Source organism: Trichogramma pretiosum, unplaced genomic scaffold (genome assembly GCF_000599845.2).
Source record: "Trichogramma pretiosum strain Unisexual culture from Peru unplaced genomic scaffold, Tpre_2.0 scaffold8, whole genome shotgun sequence".
Classification (NCBI taxonomy): Eukaryota; Metazoa; Arthropoda; class Insecta; order Hymenoptera; family Trichogrammatidae; genus Trichogramma; species Trichogramma pretiosum.
Genome location: NW_019641699.1, coordinates 1,882,322 through 1,898,170, shown reverse-complemented (window position 1 = coordinate 1,898,170; position 15,849 = coordinate 1,882,322). Strand labels below are relative to the sequence as shown.

The 15,849-nt window shown below is 31.8% G+C and overlaps 4 protein-coding genes across 7 annotated transcripts; 2 read left to right on the top strand and 2 right to left on the bottom strand.

The window, feature by feature from the left end:
• Positions 1-2,244: 2,244 nt before the first annotated feature.
• On the bottom strand, positions 2,245-5,915 carry LOC106653047 (uridine-cytidine kinase-like 1). The gene is made up of 2 exons (XM_014372273.2): positions 5,801-5,915; positions 2,245-4,752 (listed from the first exon to the last, which is right to left on the bottom strand). Exon 2 carries the CDS (start codon positions 4,642-4,644, stop codon positions 2,986-2,988), a length of 1,659 nt encoding a protein of 552 aa, XP_014227759.1. The 5' UTR covers positions 4,645-4,752; positions 5,801-5,915; the 3' UTR covers positions 2,245-2,985.
• A 508-nt stretch (positions 5,916-6,423) lies between these two features.
• On the top strand, positions 6,424-7,672 carry LOC106653027 (dnaJ homolog subfamily C member 30-like). Of its 4 annotated transcripts, none has more exons than XM_014372246.2 (2): positions 6,424-6,610; positions 6,855-7,672. In XM_014372246.2, exon 2 carries the CDS (start codon positions 6,858-6,860, stop codon positions 7,521-7,523), a length of 666 nt encoding a protein of 221 aa, XP_014227732.1. In that variant the 5' UTR covers positions 6,424-6,610; positions 6,855-6,857; the 3' UTR covers positions 7,524-7,672. The 4 variants fall into 4 exon arrangements, with proteins under 4 accessions (XP_014227732.1, XP_014227730.1, XP_014227731.1 ...); XM_014372244.2 differs by having other exon boundaries at positions 6,425-6,640; XM_014372245.2 differs by lacking the exon at positions 6,424-6,610 and adding an exon at positions 6,647-6,783.
• A 107-nt stretch (positions 7,673-7,779) lies between these two features.
• LOC106653029 (vacuolar protein sorting-associated protein 37B) lies at positions 7,780-8,981 on the bottom strand. Its single transcript, XM_014372248.2, has 4 exons — positions 8,676-8,981; positions 8,431-8,602; positions 8,255-8,337; positions 7,780-8,185 (listed from the first exon to the last, which is right to left on the bottom strand). The coding sequence occupies exons 1-4, from the start codon at positions 8,805-8,807 to the stop codon at positions 7,922-7,924; spliced, it is 651 nt and encodes a 216-aa protein (XP_014227734.1). The 5' UTR covers positions 8,808-8,981; the 3' UTR covers positions 7,780-7,921.
• A 99-nt stretch (positions 8,982-9,080) lies between these two features.
• LOC106653026 (39S ribosomal protein L44, mitochondrial) lies at positions 9,081-11,177 on the top strand. Its single transcript, XM_014372243.2, has 5 exons — positions 9,081-9,286; positions 9,381-9,744; positions 9,904-9,988; positions 10,066-10,369; positions 10,448-11,177. The coding sequence occupies exons 1-5, from the start codon at positions 9,217-9,219 to the stop codon at positions 10,612-10,614; spliced, it is 990 nt and encodes a 329-aa protein (XP_014227729.1). The 5' UTR covers positions 9,081-9,216; the 3' UTR covers positions 10,615-11,177.
• Positions 11,178-15,849: the final 4,672 nt, after the last annotated feature.

Genomic DNA, 15,849 nt, shown 5'->3' with positions numbered 1-15,849 from the left:
TGATACGTTTAATGGTGATACACTAAATGAGTATAAAATAAAACCAAGTAAAAACGAGAAATGAAAAAGAATAAGAACTCATGACAAAATTTCCTGTGTTAATTTAGGAAATATCTTAGTTACAAAGAAAAAACGTTTGTTTTGTATATCTCTTAGGGATTAAATAAACTTTTCAAAAAATATTTACTATTGTATTTGAGTATCATTTTAAAGAATATGCCTTTCAATAAACGTAGAATTTCTATATTTACATATTAATTCACATAGTCATCCAATATAATATGTATTTTATATACTAACGTTAGTACCAAGACATATTACTTACAAAAATTAATAAATTTCAAATTATCCCTTCATATAACTTAATGTGAATACAATTATTTACTTTTTTTATTCACATCAAACTTAAAACAGTTATTTTTGTTAAACTTTGCTCTTAGAGGTGTACCTGAGCTGTCAAGTAATACAATATTTTAGATTCTTACTTAGCGTGATGCTTTTGTAGATGAAATTTAACTCAAATTAAATAACAAGAATTTTCGATAATTTACAAGATAGGAATATTTATGCAAGAACATAAAATTTCCTCATAAGATTTTTGGTACAAAAGAAAATACCAAACAGTTACAATTCTATAAGTTATCATTTTTACAGTATGATGATGAAAGTACCTTCAATCTGCAGCTGTACTTATTTCGAAGTCGAAAAAACAATAAAAAAAAATCAACAATAATATTAATCGTAAGTATACATTTTGCAGAATTATTTTATTTTCATTCAAAATTGATATGAAATGCTATGTTCTCTCAAAACTTTGAAAAAAACTATTTTCCTTGTAACAGAATTATGAAACAAGATGTTAAATTGAGATTGTGATAATTTTTCTTTCACTTCCTCAGCAAATAAACTTTTTTAGATAAATATATAACAATATTGTGAACTTTAACCCATCTAGTCCGGAACGAACAAATTTTTATCTTTTTTTGAAACCGTTGTGTTTTCGGTCAAGCATTATAAAAATACAATTCCGTGAATTTTTTAAATTCAACGTTCGATTTGCGGAAAAATCAATGGCTCAATTTTTATGGATAATCTTATCCACAAAAACGTGGTTCTGAGAATAAAAATATTTTCTTTCTGATTTTAGATTTGAAAATTGTTTAGGATCTGATATCTTAGGTGTAAATTAAGCGTTTATGGCCCTAGTAAAAAAGTTATGTCCATTCAAATTGATGAAATGAAATTTTGAGCCCATGAAATAGCGTCTGGAACAAGAAAAAAATGAAGAACCTTCGGGAATTTTCAACTCAAAATAAAAAATGGACTTGGGGAAAAAATGTTACTGACGAAATAGCTCTTAAAATCATCTAAGGATATGAAGGAATTTTTTCAAAAATTTTTTCCGATTTTTGAAAATTGAAAATTCTGAAAAATCAACAAAAAAATTCTAGTGTATTTGATTTCACGCTCTAATGTTTGCGAAAACACCATTTTACATACAATTTTTATACATTTTTTTTAATAGAAAACGTTATTATACATGAAAATTTCAATGAAATAATTTGTTTTTTAAAACTTGAACTTTCAAAAACCTTTTAAAAAATTTCAAGTCTTTATTTGAAAAAGTACACAAGTTATTTTCACTTTTTTTTACTTGTTTTGTAAATAAAAAAACACGGTTTTTCGCACTTTTATGAGTTTTTTTCGAAAACTAATAATCCGATTTGGTCCATCGACATATCGCTAGGAAGATAATTAAATTTTCTATATTTTTTTTTTAGATTATAGCTCTATCTTGTATGGTTCACAAACTACAAGTAGAAATGTAGTAAAGGGGTTCATTTTGGAACGAGATTGTTGCATAAAAAGTTGATGGAAAACCTAAAAGGGCAGTATCAATACTTTTTCATATGCTTGGAACAACTTTTTTACAATGGAGTTGTTCGTTCTCTATAATTATCTATGGCAAAAATCTGACATACTTTATCGAATTTACTGACCTTTACTAAAATCTAACAATCTCGTATTGATATTGTTATTAAATTAGTCCTTAAAAATATTAATTTAAAAGAATGTAATGATTTTGTTCTTTATATCTTCAAGTAGATTAACAAAATTTTAAGTAACGTTTTTACGCGCCATATGATAGTCATCGAAATGATTTTCTGAATAATTTAAAAAAATATTCATTAGGATCTCACGATAAATTAATTTTTAAAATAAGTATTAAAAAAATATGCAATCTTATTTAATGAAATGATTTTTATTTATTGTATAAATAAGTTATTGATAAAAATGCTTCATTAAAACAAAGTAAATCAACTGTTTTAATGCACGTAATTCTTTGCGTTGATTGAAAATGTATATTTTAATAGAATTTCGTGTATTAAAACGCGTATAAATAAAAAGCCGTAATGATCTTCAAAATCAATTGATGAGAAAGTATGTACAAATTGAGCTTAATAGCAAATAACAATGATACATATCAATTGATCTATTGACGCAACGCGAAACAGTACATTTTTTTCGCACAAATTTTTGAGAAGCCACATGGCTAAGTTCTCTTTCTCTGAAAATTTAATTTGTAATATTATAAGTAACATCTAAAATAATTAATTGGAATTGAGTCCTTATGGTCAATCTCGTCATGCACTAGTATTAATAATTTTAGTTACTGTTTGGCGCTGATTATGATAAAATTTTCTGCACTATATCTATATGTGTTAGAAAAGATAAAATCTAGTTGTTTAGATTAAAAAAAAAACATTCAATTTTGAAAAGATTTTTACATTTTAAATTTGGAACGAATCATTACAAGTCATAATTGATCAATCACAGTTTTATGCTTTCTTTAACTGATTTATCTCATTAAATTTTTTACAGTAAAACGTCACTTGTCAAAAACCATCATCGGCTCGTATTACAAACTTCAGATGTAATCAGATCTAAAGAAATCGTCTAAATAGTAATAAGGATTGAACGAAACTAATCATCGGCGGTGGTCGATGGCTCAGTTCCAAAGTACCGATCGCCAAAATTACCGATGCCCGGTAAAACATAGAACTTTTCATTTATTTCTGGATCGAGTGCAGATGTAACTATTTTTACATTTGGGAAGGCGTATGCTATAGAATGCACTCCTGACTCAGCCATCAATAGCGATGCAAGCATTATGTTATCAGCTGGTACGTCATGATCCAGAAGAACTCTTATGGCCATCATAGCAGCCGCACCGGTCGCAACTGTTGCGTCCATCAAGATTACTTTGTAATCTTTTATGTCCTTCGGTAATCGCAGATAGTACAATTCTGGCTCTCCGGTCTCGAAATTCGTTTGTATTAAAATTTTACCGACTCGTATGTCCTTACAGACATCTCTTAATGGTTGTTCCATGGTTTCACCAGCTCTTAAAATTGACACACCACAAATTTTTTCGGATGCGTTTCGCCTCCCATTGTATGAAACGCCCTGTGGAGTTTCCACCGATACTTCTTTAAACGGCAACAATGATAAAGCACATTCTATAACCAAACGCATTAAGCGCTTAGAGTAGAATATGAATTCATCTCTATGAGTTTTTTCATTGCGAATAAAAGTGTGTAGGCCTTTTATTTGAGGAGTGTCAGGAAGTAAGTACAATGAGTTGGGAAGCGGTTGACCAATATAAGAAAGAGCTAATTTTTCTCGCAGTTTGAATCCTCTTAGTTGTAATTGAGTGTGAATATGTTGCACTATCAATTCAATAGCTACTTCATTATCTCCTCCCCTGGGAACAATAATGTCTGCATGGACCATTGATGGTGCAATGTAGTAATAAAACGAAGGTTTTACCATGGTATTATACTGCTTCAAAACTCCGTCTAAATCTCTACCTCTTTGAGAAATATCTCTTTTCAATCGCCGAGCTAATCTTACATCTGCATCGGTATCTACAAAGACTTTCATGTCACACATTTTTAAGACATCCGCATTATAAAAAGTTAAAATCCCCTCAAATATAATGACATTTGCCCCGTACATTGTTTTTGTTCGGCTTTCCCTACTGTGTGTTACAAAGTTGTAAATAGGGACCTCAACCTTTTTACCCTCTTTTAGTCTCTGTAGAGTTTTTCTTAACAACTCAAAATCAAATGCATCAGGATGATCAAAATTGTACTCGTTGCGAGCTGCCATTTCATGCTGTTTTTCATTCAATACTTTATAAAATGAGTCCATACTCAATAAAGTAACCCAAGGCACATCAAGAGATTCTATAATTTTTGTAGCAACTGTAGTTTTTCCTGATGCACTTCCTCCACAGATTCCTATAATGAAAGGTTCAACTTGTTGTCCAGCAAAATTGTACCAAGGAGGCCTGCCTGCTGTGTAAATTGTCCTTGTTTTACTCTGGAGAACTGACTCAGCAGCAGTTTTCTTGTTGGATTGAGAACAGCTTACGGTCCTTTGTCTGCGTGAATGAGGTGATTTGGTAGAGCTAGCAGATGGTGGTCTTGGTGAAGTTGGAACTGGAGTAGGAGTACCCATTTCAAATTTATTATCCATGGATATTTCTTCAGTAAAAAACATTTCTCTATCATCTTTTCCATCTTCACTCTCAGAACTTGCTGAACTTGGAGGTTCGTAATGTGTTACTTTGGCTGCCATTATTTTTTGAGTAAGTACCCTTTTAATACTATATAATGTAAAATTACCAATAATTAATTCCAATCAAATTTATTTGACGTCTGTAATCTTCTTTGTTAATTTGTAGCACTGAAATAAAAATTATTTCATTAAATTATAAGATTCCTAGGTAATATTTTTATTAAATCAACATACATTTGTAACATAAATATATATGGAAATGAGCAACAATCTATGACTTTTGAATCTGATGTTCGATATGGTATTTAAAATATTAATCAAGCACAAATTATCTAAAAAAAAAATTATAATAGTATTAATTTTTTGTTTTACCACAGCCAAAAATAACAGTTTTGAGAGTGCGGCCCAAACTACAGATTGTGTATACACCTAGATTGCCTTCATATAAACTCCATTACTTGAAGGTGTTTTATCAGCCTCCGACTTTTTTACACATATTGTAAAACTTTTCTTTGTTTTCAGCTAATGTATGTTTAATATTATTAATACAATTTCAATCACATTTACTGTAAAGTCAATTAACAAGAATGAATAGATAAAGACTAGCTTTGAAAAATTTCTAAAAGATAAAAATACATTACAGGAATGAAGTAATAGTAATGTGGGAAAATTAAAACGATTAATAAGTAATAAAAGTGTATGCGCTCATATGACTTTTGTAAAAAAAACTTCCGAGAAACGATCCGTCTCTAACGTCAGCAGCTAACTCTGAAAAGTTGTACTGTGCGCATATAGTAACAAAAAATATGCAGTATCATCAGTTTGTAATCACACTCTAAATACGAAATGCACATGAGTTAGTGATCATCTTTTTCAGCAATCATTGCTTTGGTCAAAAGATTGATCTATAAAACGACATGTCTGTTATTCTCAGTGAACTTTCAGGTTAAATGATGTTCGTTAGAATGATCCGTCTCATCAATCGCAACTGTTACGTACGTACAAAGCAACAATATAAATAAAAATCTGGGGCAATGGCACATGCATCATGCAGTTTGAAGTGAATAAACGTGGCGAAGCTTACGTACTACGTCTGACAAGTAGGCTCATTTCATACATAATTATGACACTCGACAACGACAAATAATACATTATACTACACGACAGCAGAAGTATTTAATGAGAATATGATTAAGAGTTGATAATCAAAACTCACCGGTACTTGTGATGAAAAATGTGCCTTTTCACTGAGTCAGAACACACCGTGCTTGTTTCTCTCACGTCTGCAGCGACCGCATGCGTTCTCATGTCAATGTGGACTGTGAACACGAAGCTGTTAAAACGCCGTTGTGCGCCTCGCGCATAGCGAATGGTCGGATGTAACGACGAACGTAGCGCCTCGTGCGTGGAGCTTGCGAGATTGACATTTTCTACCCAGTTTTTGAAAAAAAATTTCTCGACCGAGAAAAATCTTATTTTCTTCGTATGATCCATTTCAAGAGTACAGATAAGTAAATACTAGTAAATATTAGTCTTTGAATAAAAGTTACAATGAGTAATAAATTAGATACATAGCATCCTAATTTTATGAAAAAAAAAAATGAATTTATTTTTTCAACATTTAGATAAAAGTATTCACTGAAAACTTTTTCTAATTGAACGCTCATATTTACTATTTTTGATAAAGATATTTTTATTGAAATTTTTGTTCACTGAAGAAGATTGAATGGATATAATGAATTTGTGCTGGCAATTTTGTTGATTGCAAGTTGCAAATTTTAGCGCGCTTGCGTACATACGATGTGATCAGATGGTGACTTACAGGTGAATCTTGTAGTTATAGGTTACAAATGTGACAATGCTCGGCCTTGTCAGTTAAGTTGGTTCTATGAACTGTACAGTTAGTTATAGTCTAAGTGCGTAAGAATTATTGATTCGCATGATCAAGTATTCGAATGACATTATCGGGTAACTTGCTAATCAATGATCTTCATGCTTTGCTGTCAAGGTAGCTCGGAATGTTTTGGTAATAAGACATCTTGTTCAATGAAACTAGGTAAAACATAGCATTGTGTTATAACTGACATTTGCGATTGAACGATGTTATTACATAAATATGTGAAATTATCAAGTTAAATTTGTTTATCTTATTAAAACTTATACATAAAATTAAACGATAACTTAAAATTATAACAATATGTATGTACTTCATATATTACATATATTACATAAAATGTGAAATTATTCTGATGACAGTTTAATAATTTTAGAAAATGAACCGATCCAGAACAATCATACAAGAAATCAAAGTTCACATGAGTACTAGAGCCAGAAAAAGTGTACATCAAAAAACTCATTATGAAACTTTAAAAGTTTCCCAAAGTAGTACTCAAGATGACATTAAATCTGCTTATTACAAACTTTCCAAAGAATTTCACCCCGATGTTAATAAAACTGAGGGTGCAAAAAAATCTTTTCAAGATATATCAGATGCTTACGAAGTGTTAGGTAATTTTAGCAAACGAAAATTGTACGATCGTGATTTAATGGCTACAGGACACCATGTTTCACAATCAGTTAATCATGATGTAGCAGAGGACCCAATGGCAGGTTTCTACAAGTCAAGAACATACAACACATCAGAACGAACAGATTTCACAGCTACCGGATTTGACTTTGATGCATGGACTCAAGCACACTATGGGCGGACATTGCATAGAAGTTTAAAATATAAATCTGAAAAAATAAAGAGAGAGCAATATATGAAGCAACAAGAGCTAGATATAGAAAATAATCAAGCTGCTGCCAGACTCATCATAAGTGTAGCTATAACAATCATAACTTTGTTGACGCTACAACGAATGTATTTCGATGATTATGATAAAAACTTGATCAGGGAAAGGAGAGCACGTACAGATGATTCAAGATTAAAGGATTAAAGTATTTTTTGTACACATTTGTAGATAATGTTTTAAATATGATAGTAATATTTGTTTATTTTATTTGTAAATACTAATACAAAGCCATTGTTACTGTACAGCAAGGAAAAGTCTATTGTACATAAAAAATAAAGTGTAATATACCTTTACATTTATAGATTTCAAATTGATTTTAGTCATACCATCTAGCAACTTATTTGTATGATTTTTTAACCCAGACCAAAGTAAAAATATCTTAAATTAATAAATCAGGGCATAAGAAGTAAAATTTTACTTTATTTTTGCAATCAGTCAAGTTTTCATAAAGTAATATAAAACTTTTAGTGAAAAATTAATTGTATTATTTCATCAACTAGTACAACATTCAATCACATTCAAAATTTTGAAAATAATATTATCTAGAAAGGTTTTAAAATTGGAGGCACTGGCATAGGCATTGAAACAAGGCCTGTTGGGTATGGAACAGCAGGTGATAAACCTGGAAAATTTCCAGAAATTGGATATCCAGGATTGATAGAAGAATGAACAGATGGCCTTTTCATTAGTTCTTTCATTTTATCAACTTTTACTTTTCTCATATGCATAATTTTACGTTTAGTTAAAAATTGTTCCAAAAATTCATCCACTTCTAAATCGCTAGTCAAAAATTTTTCTGCTATTTTCTAAAAGTTGAAATTTATATTATTTTTAGATTTTTTTTTTAAATTTACATTGTACATATAAATACCAACCTCTGACTCTTCTTCCATTTCTGCTGCTGCTGTTTGTAACAGATCTAAAGCTAAATCTGCAGTCATAGTGCCAGCTTTATTTTCTAAATCAGCCAAAAATATATCATTTTTATAATTTCTTGTTAAAAGACTTGTCAAAATAATTAATTAGGTGAATGAGATTTGATTTATCTTACTTATTTGTTCAAGTTTAGCTTGCACACTAGAACACAATTCACCACCCTCTTCGCTGAGCGATTGTAGTTTGGCTCTAGCTTTGTCTAATTCAGGTTCTTTAGATAAATTGAATTCTGCCAAAGATCTATTTCTCACCATGATTTCTTCTTTCTCTGCTTTCAACTCCAAGAGCTAGGAATGCAACAATCAATTGAAACGACTTCATATCAATGTATGCATGAAAAATGCAAAACTTTTTAAATACCTGAGGATTATCTTTAATGAGCTCTTCAAACTTTTCATCAGTATTTAATAATTCTTTGAGTGAATCATTGGTTTGGTTCGACAAACCTGATAAAATAGATGAAACGTCGGGTTCTACGTCAGAATTAAACATTTTTTGGCTTATATACACACCCACAATAACAATAAAAGTAATTAATACAGAATTTCAGAAATAATTAGAGTAAACTAAAAAGTCTCATAATTAAGTTTCCGTGTAAGTATAAAGTACTCGTCTTAACTTATATGTACACTGTTATCGCCTTCACAGGCCGATGCCAAAACTAATAAAACAGACATAGACACACAGTTGTGAGTGACTTGTTGGAAGAATCGGGATTTGCTTATATGCGACTTGCGCTTACGAAGAATCGTCTGATTGGACGGTCGATCAACCATTCTACATAACCTTACATTGCATTTGTGAATTCGTTTTGACTTTTGAGTGATGTTGTTTGTATAATCGTAAACGACTATAATATTTATTATAAATTTTTTTTGTTTTGAAAATTTGTGCTACGATCATGTTTCGATTGCGTGTTTGTGCAAGATTAGCTGCTCAACTACCAAGAGCAGCATTAGTAAATCAAATATGTGAGTAGTTTCGATCATCTTTTAAAAATGCAATTATTATTTGCATTTAAATGAAAGCTCTATTTATTTTATATCTAATAATAAATCTATTTAGTTCAAAGAGAGATCAAAAGATCAGTCAGACCAGTTTTAATAGAACTGACAAAAAGGAAAAGAATGCAAAAAGATCCTATAAGTCAACCAAGAAACAAATGGATTGATTGGAATAGGGATGCTGAGTTATATGCATTCAATCAAAGATTATCAGAAAAATTCAAGACTGATTTGTTAGAGCAAGCTTTTACACATAGATCTTACATAATTCAAGAAGAAGACGAAAGAAAAAAAGTTGGTTTGGAATCACAATTACAGCTTGTTGATAATCAAGAACTTATAGATGAGGGAAAACAAATTGCATCTCTTGTTGTAGAAAATTATTTAAATGAAGTTTTACCATTGGCACCTCGAGAATGTATACTGTAAGTATATTAAAAAATGAACACCACAACTCTTAATTATTAGCTACAAAAGAACAAGTAAAAATAATAAAACAATAAGTAAAATATATTTTTGAAGATTTTTATTATTTTCATCTATTGCCCTGATAATTTCTAAATTTTACTTATTTTTATTTTAAGAGCCTTGAAAAACTATTTATTGGCTGAAGGAAATTTAGCTAAGACATCTTCAGGAATTGGAACAAAAGATCTCATTTTAACAGCAGTAAGTATTTTGGAATTTAAATAAAAGTATTAAAAAATATAAAAGATAAATTTAACATTTAATTTTTTACACAATAGGAATATCCAGTGTCTGAAGAAACTCTAATGAATACATTCTATGCATTAGTTTCGGCTTTGAATAGAAGTGTTGATTTGGAGCATGTCGGCAAATTTATTCGTGACATTGTTATATCTACTTTGGCAGAAAAAGATCTAATAGAAATTTGGTGTCCCGAAGACCCAATGGAAATTTTAAATGATATTCTTGATAGAGAAGGAAGGGCATATGCAGAATCTAGAATAATAGGGCAAACTGGTGTCAACACACTTATTCCAGTATATAATATAGCAGTTTATTCCAATAAAGAATTTTTGGGCTCTGGTGAACATTTTTTAAAAGTTTTAATGCAATATCATGTCTGCTTAATCATTAAAATTAATACTAAAAAATATTTTTTAGGAATGGGCGATTCAATTGAAGAAGCGGAAAAAATGGCAGCTCTCAATGCATTGTTGAGAATGTTTGATCTATTAGATTCTAGTAAACCAATCAGTTGTAATTTACCTATAAGAGATGCTGAATGTAATTCTTCTCTTGAATCTTGGAAGAGAAGCGATAAAGTTTAAAGCTCATGTTGTTAATTTAAAAAAATAAAAAAATTTTCTTTATTGTTAGATTTGACTTGTTTGTGTAAATATTAGCTTTAAAATTCTGCAAACATCATTATAATAACGACTATCTTTTTATGATGCTCAATTATAAGGTCAAAATAAAAATGTTCTATTGAAGTAAAATAAAACATCACAAAATGTCAATTGAGAATATAGGGATTATTGGAGTATATGAGTATTTATATAAAGATTCATTTATATTTTTTACATATGATATATTTACTACAAATCTAGGAGCGAAATTGTGTTTATTGCACGATAATTTAGAGACATTTTTTTTATTAATTTGGCTTTTTTAATCAATTCGATGCATGACAAGCTCTTGTGTCATGAAATAATTTTTTCAATGAATCGTAATTTTTCATCTCATATTGCTCTTGTCAGCAGTAAATTTTTATAAGATAACAAAAGCGTACCAAGTCCTATGTTAATAACGAAGATTGGGTTGTTTTTTGATTCCAAGTTCAACGAGATACTTTTTTGAGTTGGATAGCGAAATAATCTATCTAATCTAAACCAAGCGAAAAATAGAGAGACAAACCTCAATATTTAATTTGTTTACATAATTTTTTTGTATACAGTTTATAATTAAATATAATAAGGTCGTATGCAAAAGTGTCACACCCATTTACTGTTTTATGTTCCAGGTATGAATGCCATCGTAAAAATAACAAAAATAAGCTGAAAATTAAAATATTTGAAAAAGTTATCTGAGATTTTTGCTAAATATCTTTTAAGAAAAATTGTCAGTGAGTTTTTCATTTCAGCTCAATTTCGGTATCTTCTAAATATTTTTTCTTCTGAATCAGAAATGGTCGTAGTCATGAATCGAAAAAATCATTGATTCAAAAACCATTGAAAAATATGCATATTATTGTAATTTAAACGATTGCTTTAAGTTTTCTCAATCAGTCGTTCCCCGTGTATTATTTTTTCTTTATAATTGGTTGTCTGAGGCTCGAAGTTCACTTCTTACGATCAGACTCTTCGCTGGGATTTTTTTCGAAATCGACATGACTTTTCACAGGATTTTCAAACAAGTATAGACATTTTTGAAAAAAGGTCAAAATCAAAAAACATTGATCACCGTTCAAAAATACAAGAAAAATTGATTATACATTGTCGCTGCCTACCAAAACAGTAACGTTACTACTATTGTAGGTAAAATTCACATCAAAAAGTTCAACACAAGTGTTATCATAAACTGTAATTTCGGAGTTTTAATCCAAGGAAATCACGATTCAAGTTGAGATCACTGACATCAAAATCAATTACTCTTTAGGGGACAAGCTAGTGTTTAATATAAATAAAAAAGCATAAAAATTCAATTTTACTTTTGAAATGTTTAGTTTTTAATTTTAAAATATATTTTTATCACAGCGTGCGGGAAGTACGTAATCCCCGAGCAGTACTGTAATAACGATACTTCTCGAAATTACATACTTCCCGCACGGCTGAGCGTGCGGGAAATAAAAACTTCCCGCAACTCGTGATAAATAAATAGTATACGTCACTCGTGCGCGAAGTGGGTGATTCTCGCACGAGTCTCAGTTTGACGCCCGAGCGCAGCGAGGGTTATAATGTACTATGAATTAGTGTACGCAACTGGGGTGGTTGTCAATATTACACCGCCCGCTCGTTATCTACTATTTGGATACTGGTATGCGGTAAAATTACTGGAATTTTGTGATTGTGTAAAAAACCATATCATGTTTGTTATTTATGCACTTTTTGCATACTATTGCATAAAATTTTGTATGCAATACGTACCCAGCTTTTTCCACACAATGTGTGCGAAACAAGTTTTTACTCGTGCCGGCGCGTATCTTTGTGCGCAAAAACGCCTTTTGGGCACTCGCTGCATAAATAACAAATTTCGTATTGTTTTCGCATATGAAAAAATTTAATTCTACTCTAGACCGCATTTTCAAACTTCATACTTTTCGCAAAAAATTGTTGAGTTATTGTCTTTGTAGGTAGCGTCAATTTAAGTAGATGATAATAAAAAATGGGAAATATTGCATGCCAAAATAGACTGAATCGAATTACCGTTGATAAAAAATGGATAAAAAATGATTGGTGATTTGTAAACGTTAATTGCATTGTATTTCGGTAAAAATTATCTCAGGACGTATTTACAGAAGTCCACAAGCCTGAAGAACGATTTAAACGGGCCTTATTATTATTTTTTTATTATTGTAGACAATTCGACTTTTTTTTACGTCATCACAAAGAATCGACCGTGTATGACAATAGAGCGGAGGTACGACGTGTTCTGAAGTTTAATCAATAAACATCAGTCAAAACACACATGTGCAGTATAGCAATGGGCAGGGGAGGAATTACTCTATAGGTGAGTATTATTCGTTTTTTTTGCCACAAACACCTTCAGAGGCTTCGACTGTGGAGGTTGGTTTACGGAGTCGTATAGTCGATCGTTCGAGTAGACAGGCACACGTGTGAGTGCGCGGTTGAATGACCCGCGGGTTGCAGAGCGACTTGGCCTATACCTTGCGAGTTATTATTCTCCTACTATCGCGAAGTAGCTTTTCGACTCATTATTTAATAATTTTTCGATTATCAATGTCGATCGTTTCATATTGATGACAGTGCAATTTTTGCTATGTAAGATTTTGGATTGCGACATTACGAAGACTTCAGTATTAAAGTTGTAGCATGCATCTCTTGCAAATATTTTGAATTGGATGAAAGGAAAAGTAGAGGATATTATATATTTTACAATATTATAGGAAGCAATTTATGAAGGACAATCGGAAGCCGCTGCGAGCTCGGAGCACCTCTATATACCTACATGTAACTCCGTGCCAGCGTGTGTTGCTCAACAGGTGATTCGTTTTACGAACGAGCCTTTCCTAAAGACGAGCAACTGACTTCTGTATGAGTTGCGTTCAATATACTTACGCTGCTGGATTTTTTACTCCCAGCAAGACAATCAGTTTTAATTTCTACTAATATGAGTTTCCCTTTTTTTTAATTTTTTTATTTTTAAATCTTGAGCGATGGAATTAAAAGTCAGCTTTGTAGCATTGGGATCATCACTCAGCTTTTAACCAGTGCTCGACAAAATCTCAGCCAAGTGTATATGTTTTAACTCATACAGTTACAACGTTGACTGTTGAAAGTTCAGGTATTGAACGAATCAATAACTGAAGTGAATCAAAAAACGGTATGATTCATAAACGCTTAAATCTTTGGACGAAACTCGGTCCCTTGAAAAATAGCGAGATGCAACGCGGTGCCGTGAAATGCTTCTGTAATCGCTGCAGTTCTTGAGGTGCATCGTACACTATGCTTGCGTATGTTTGTGTGGCGGGTGGCCTGTGTCAGCCTCAACGACGACGTTGCCAAGTTTTGATTGGAGCTTCTGGCCTCACGAGTTATGCAGTGAGAAGCGCCACGAGCTAAGAAACAGAAAGATCACGAGCCAAGTGCAGGTGCGATGTTGCCGCAACTCGAGCGATCATCTGCAGCGGGCTTCGATTCGATCCACTCGGCTTTTCTTCCCTACGTGTAAACTTACCATGTGCATGCGTGCAGATTGGCTATAAGCAGCTCGTGTGCATACAGCCACGCAGACCTACCCGTCTGTCCAGCGCAGAAATGCAATTGATCCTTACGAAGAAAGCAAAATAATTTCTGGTGAGAAACGATCGAGCGAGAAAGACAGATAACTGTAGACCAAAGGTAAAAAAAGCGATCGTTCACACTCAGCCCAAAGCTTCGTCTGTCTTTGACCTATCGCTATACAATGCACGTACGTGGTGGATAAGTCTGGACGTTGCCGGTTTCTGTTGCTAATGCTCAGGTCCGCTATATATATGAAACATTTATTTTAAATCATGGTGGGTCATAATAACTAATAAAATCCTGTAAGATAGAGTGGACAACTTTTACTTCTCTCTCTCTCTTTCTCTCTGGCATGCACACACCTCTGTGCAGTCATGTGCATTGACCTTGAAGCAAAAGGACACACAGAATTCAGAATGGCGCCCGAAGGATTTTTCCTCTTTTGTGTACATGCGGAAGAGAATAAAACAGGCCTAAATTTTAAATTCTCTTGTGACGAAATTCTGATTTTATAAAATTTTATAGACAAAAACGTTGTAAAAAACATAATTTTTCGAAATATGTCCGCCGTTTAATCAATTTTGAAAAATTCAAAAATCGTTCTATATGTATTAGGGTGTACCCCTTTTTTAAATATTTCGAATAAAAAGAATAAAATAAAATATATCTCAGGAGCCGAGTGAAAAACTGTAAGATGGTATATTTTTGCAGGTCTGTGCACAACATGGGTGCTGAAATCAAAAATTTTCAGCTCGGAGTAGCACGAGGCAAATAAATACTAATGTGGAAATGAAAAGCTTTGCGATTTTTTTTCTCCCATAGGAAGGGTTTAACGAAAAATTTTCTTTGAACAAAAAGTGCTTAATTTTGATCAAAGAATATGTGTGAATTTTTTCAGATTTTTTCGGACCATTTTTGGATTTTTGGCGTTCGTCAATATTTCCAAAAATCCAAAAATGGTCCGCAAAAATCTGAAAAAATTCACACATATTCTTTGATCAAAATTAAGCACTTTTTGTTCGGAGAAAATTTTTCGTTAAACCCTTTTTATGGGAGAAAAAAAATCGCAAAGTTTAATTAGTATTTATTTGCCTCGTGCTACTCCGAGCTGAAAATTTTTTATTTCAGCACCAATGTTGTGCACAGACCTGCAAAAATATACCATCTTACAGTTTTTCACTCGGCTCCTGAGATATATTTTATTTTATTCTTTTTATTCGAAATATTTAAAAAAGGGGTACACCCTAATATGTATTGTAGCTTTAATCATAAAGAGTGTCTGATAAAAAAATTCGGTAAGAATCAGTTCGTGAATTTCCTAAATTCCTTCAACCCCTTAACTTTTTGATCTTTTTCGATCAGGCAACTCCATTGTTACAAATTAAATGGTATGAATGAAAAAATTTTTTTTATGTAGTTCCAGAGTGTATTTCGCAGGTGCTTATAAATAAAAACACGCTTCATTGAAATGCCGTAAACAAAAACCGACCTCATCAAAACAATGTGAAAAAGACACACCTTATCGAAATGCCCCTGATTGTATTCGATGAGGTGTGTTCTTCTTCACGGCATTTTAATGAGGTATGTTTTTTTTCACGGCGT

Bases quoted from the DNA above. Each gene is read 5' to 3' on its own strand.
- LOC106653047 (XM_014372273.2), bottom strand. From the start codon at position 4,644: ATGGCAGCCAAAGTAACACATTACGAACCTCCAAGTTCAGCAAGTTCT.
- LOC106653027 (XM_014372246.2), top strand. From the start codon at position 6,858: ATGAACCGATCCAGAACAATCATACAAGAAATCAAAGTTCACATGAGT.
- LOC106653029 (XM_014372248.2), bottom strand. From the start codon at position 8,807: ATGTTTAATTCTGACGTAGAACCCGACGTTTCATCTATTTTATCAGGT. The intron at 8,603-8,675 runs GTATTTAAAAAG...TTGCATTCCTAG, and splicing joins TCATTAAAGATAATCCTCAG to CTCTTGGAGTTGAAAGCAGA. The intron at 8,338-8,430 runs GTAAGATAAATC...TGGCTGATTTAG, and splicing joins AGCTAAACTTGAACAAATAA to AAAATAAAGCTGGCACTATG.
- LOC106653026 (XM_014372243.2), top strand. From the start codon at position 9,217: ATGTTTCGATTGCGTGTTTGTGCAAGATTAGCTGCTCAACTACCAAGA. The intron at 9,287-9,380 runs GTGAGTAGTTTC...AAATCTATTTAG, and splicing joins AGCATTAGTAAATCAAATAT to TTCAAAGAGAGATCAAAAGA. The intron at 9,745-9,903 runs GTAAGTATATTA...TTTTATTTTAAG, and splicing joins GCACCTCGAGAATGTATACT to AGCCTTGAAAAACTATTTAT.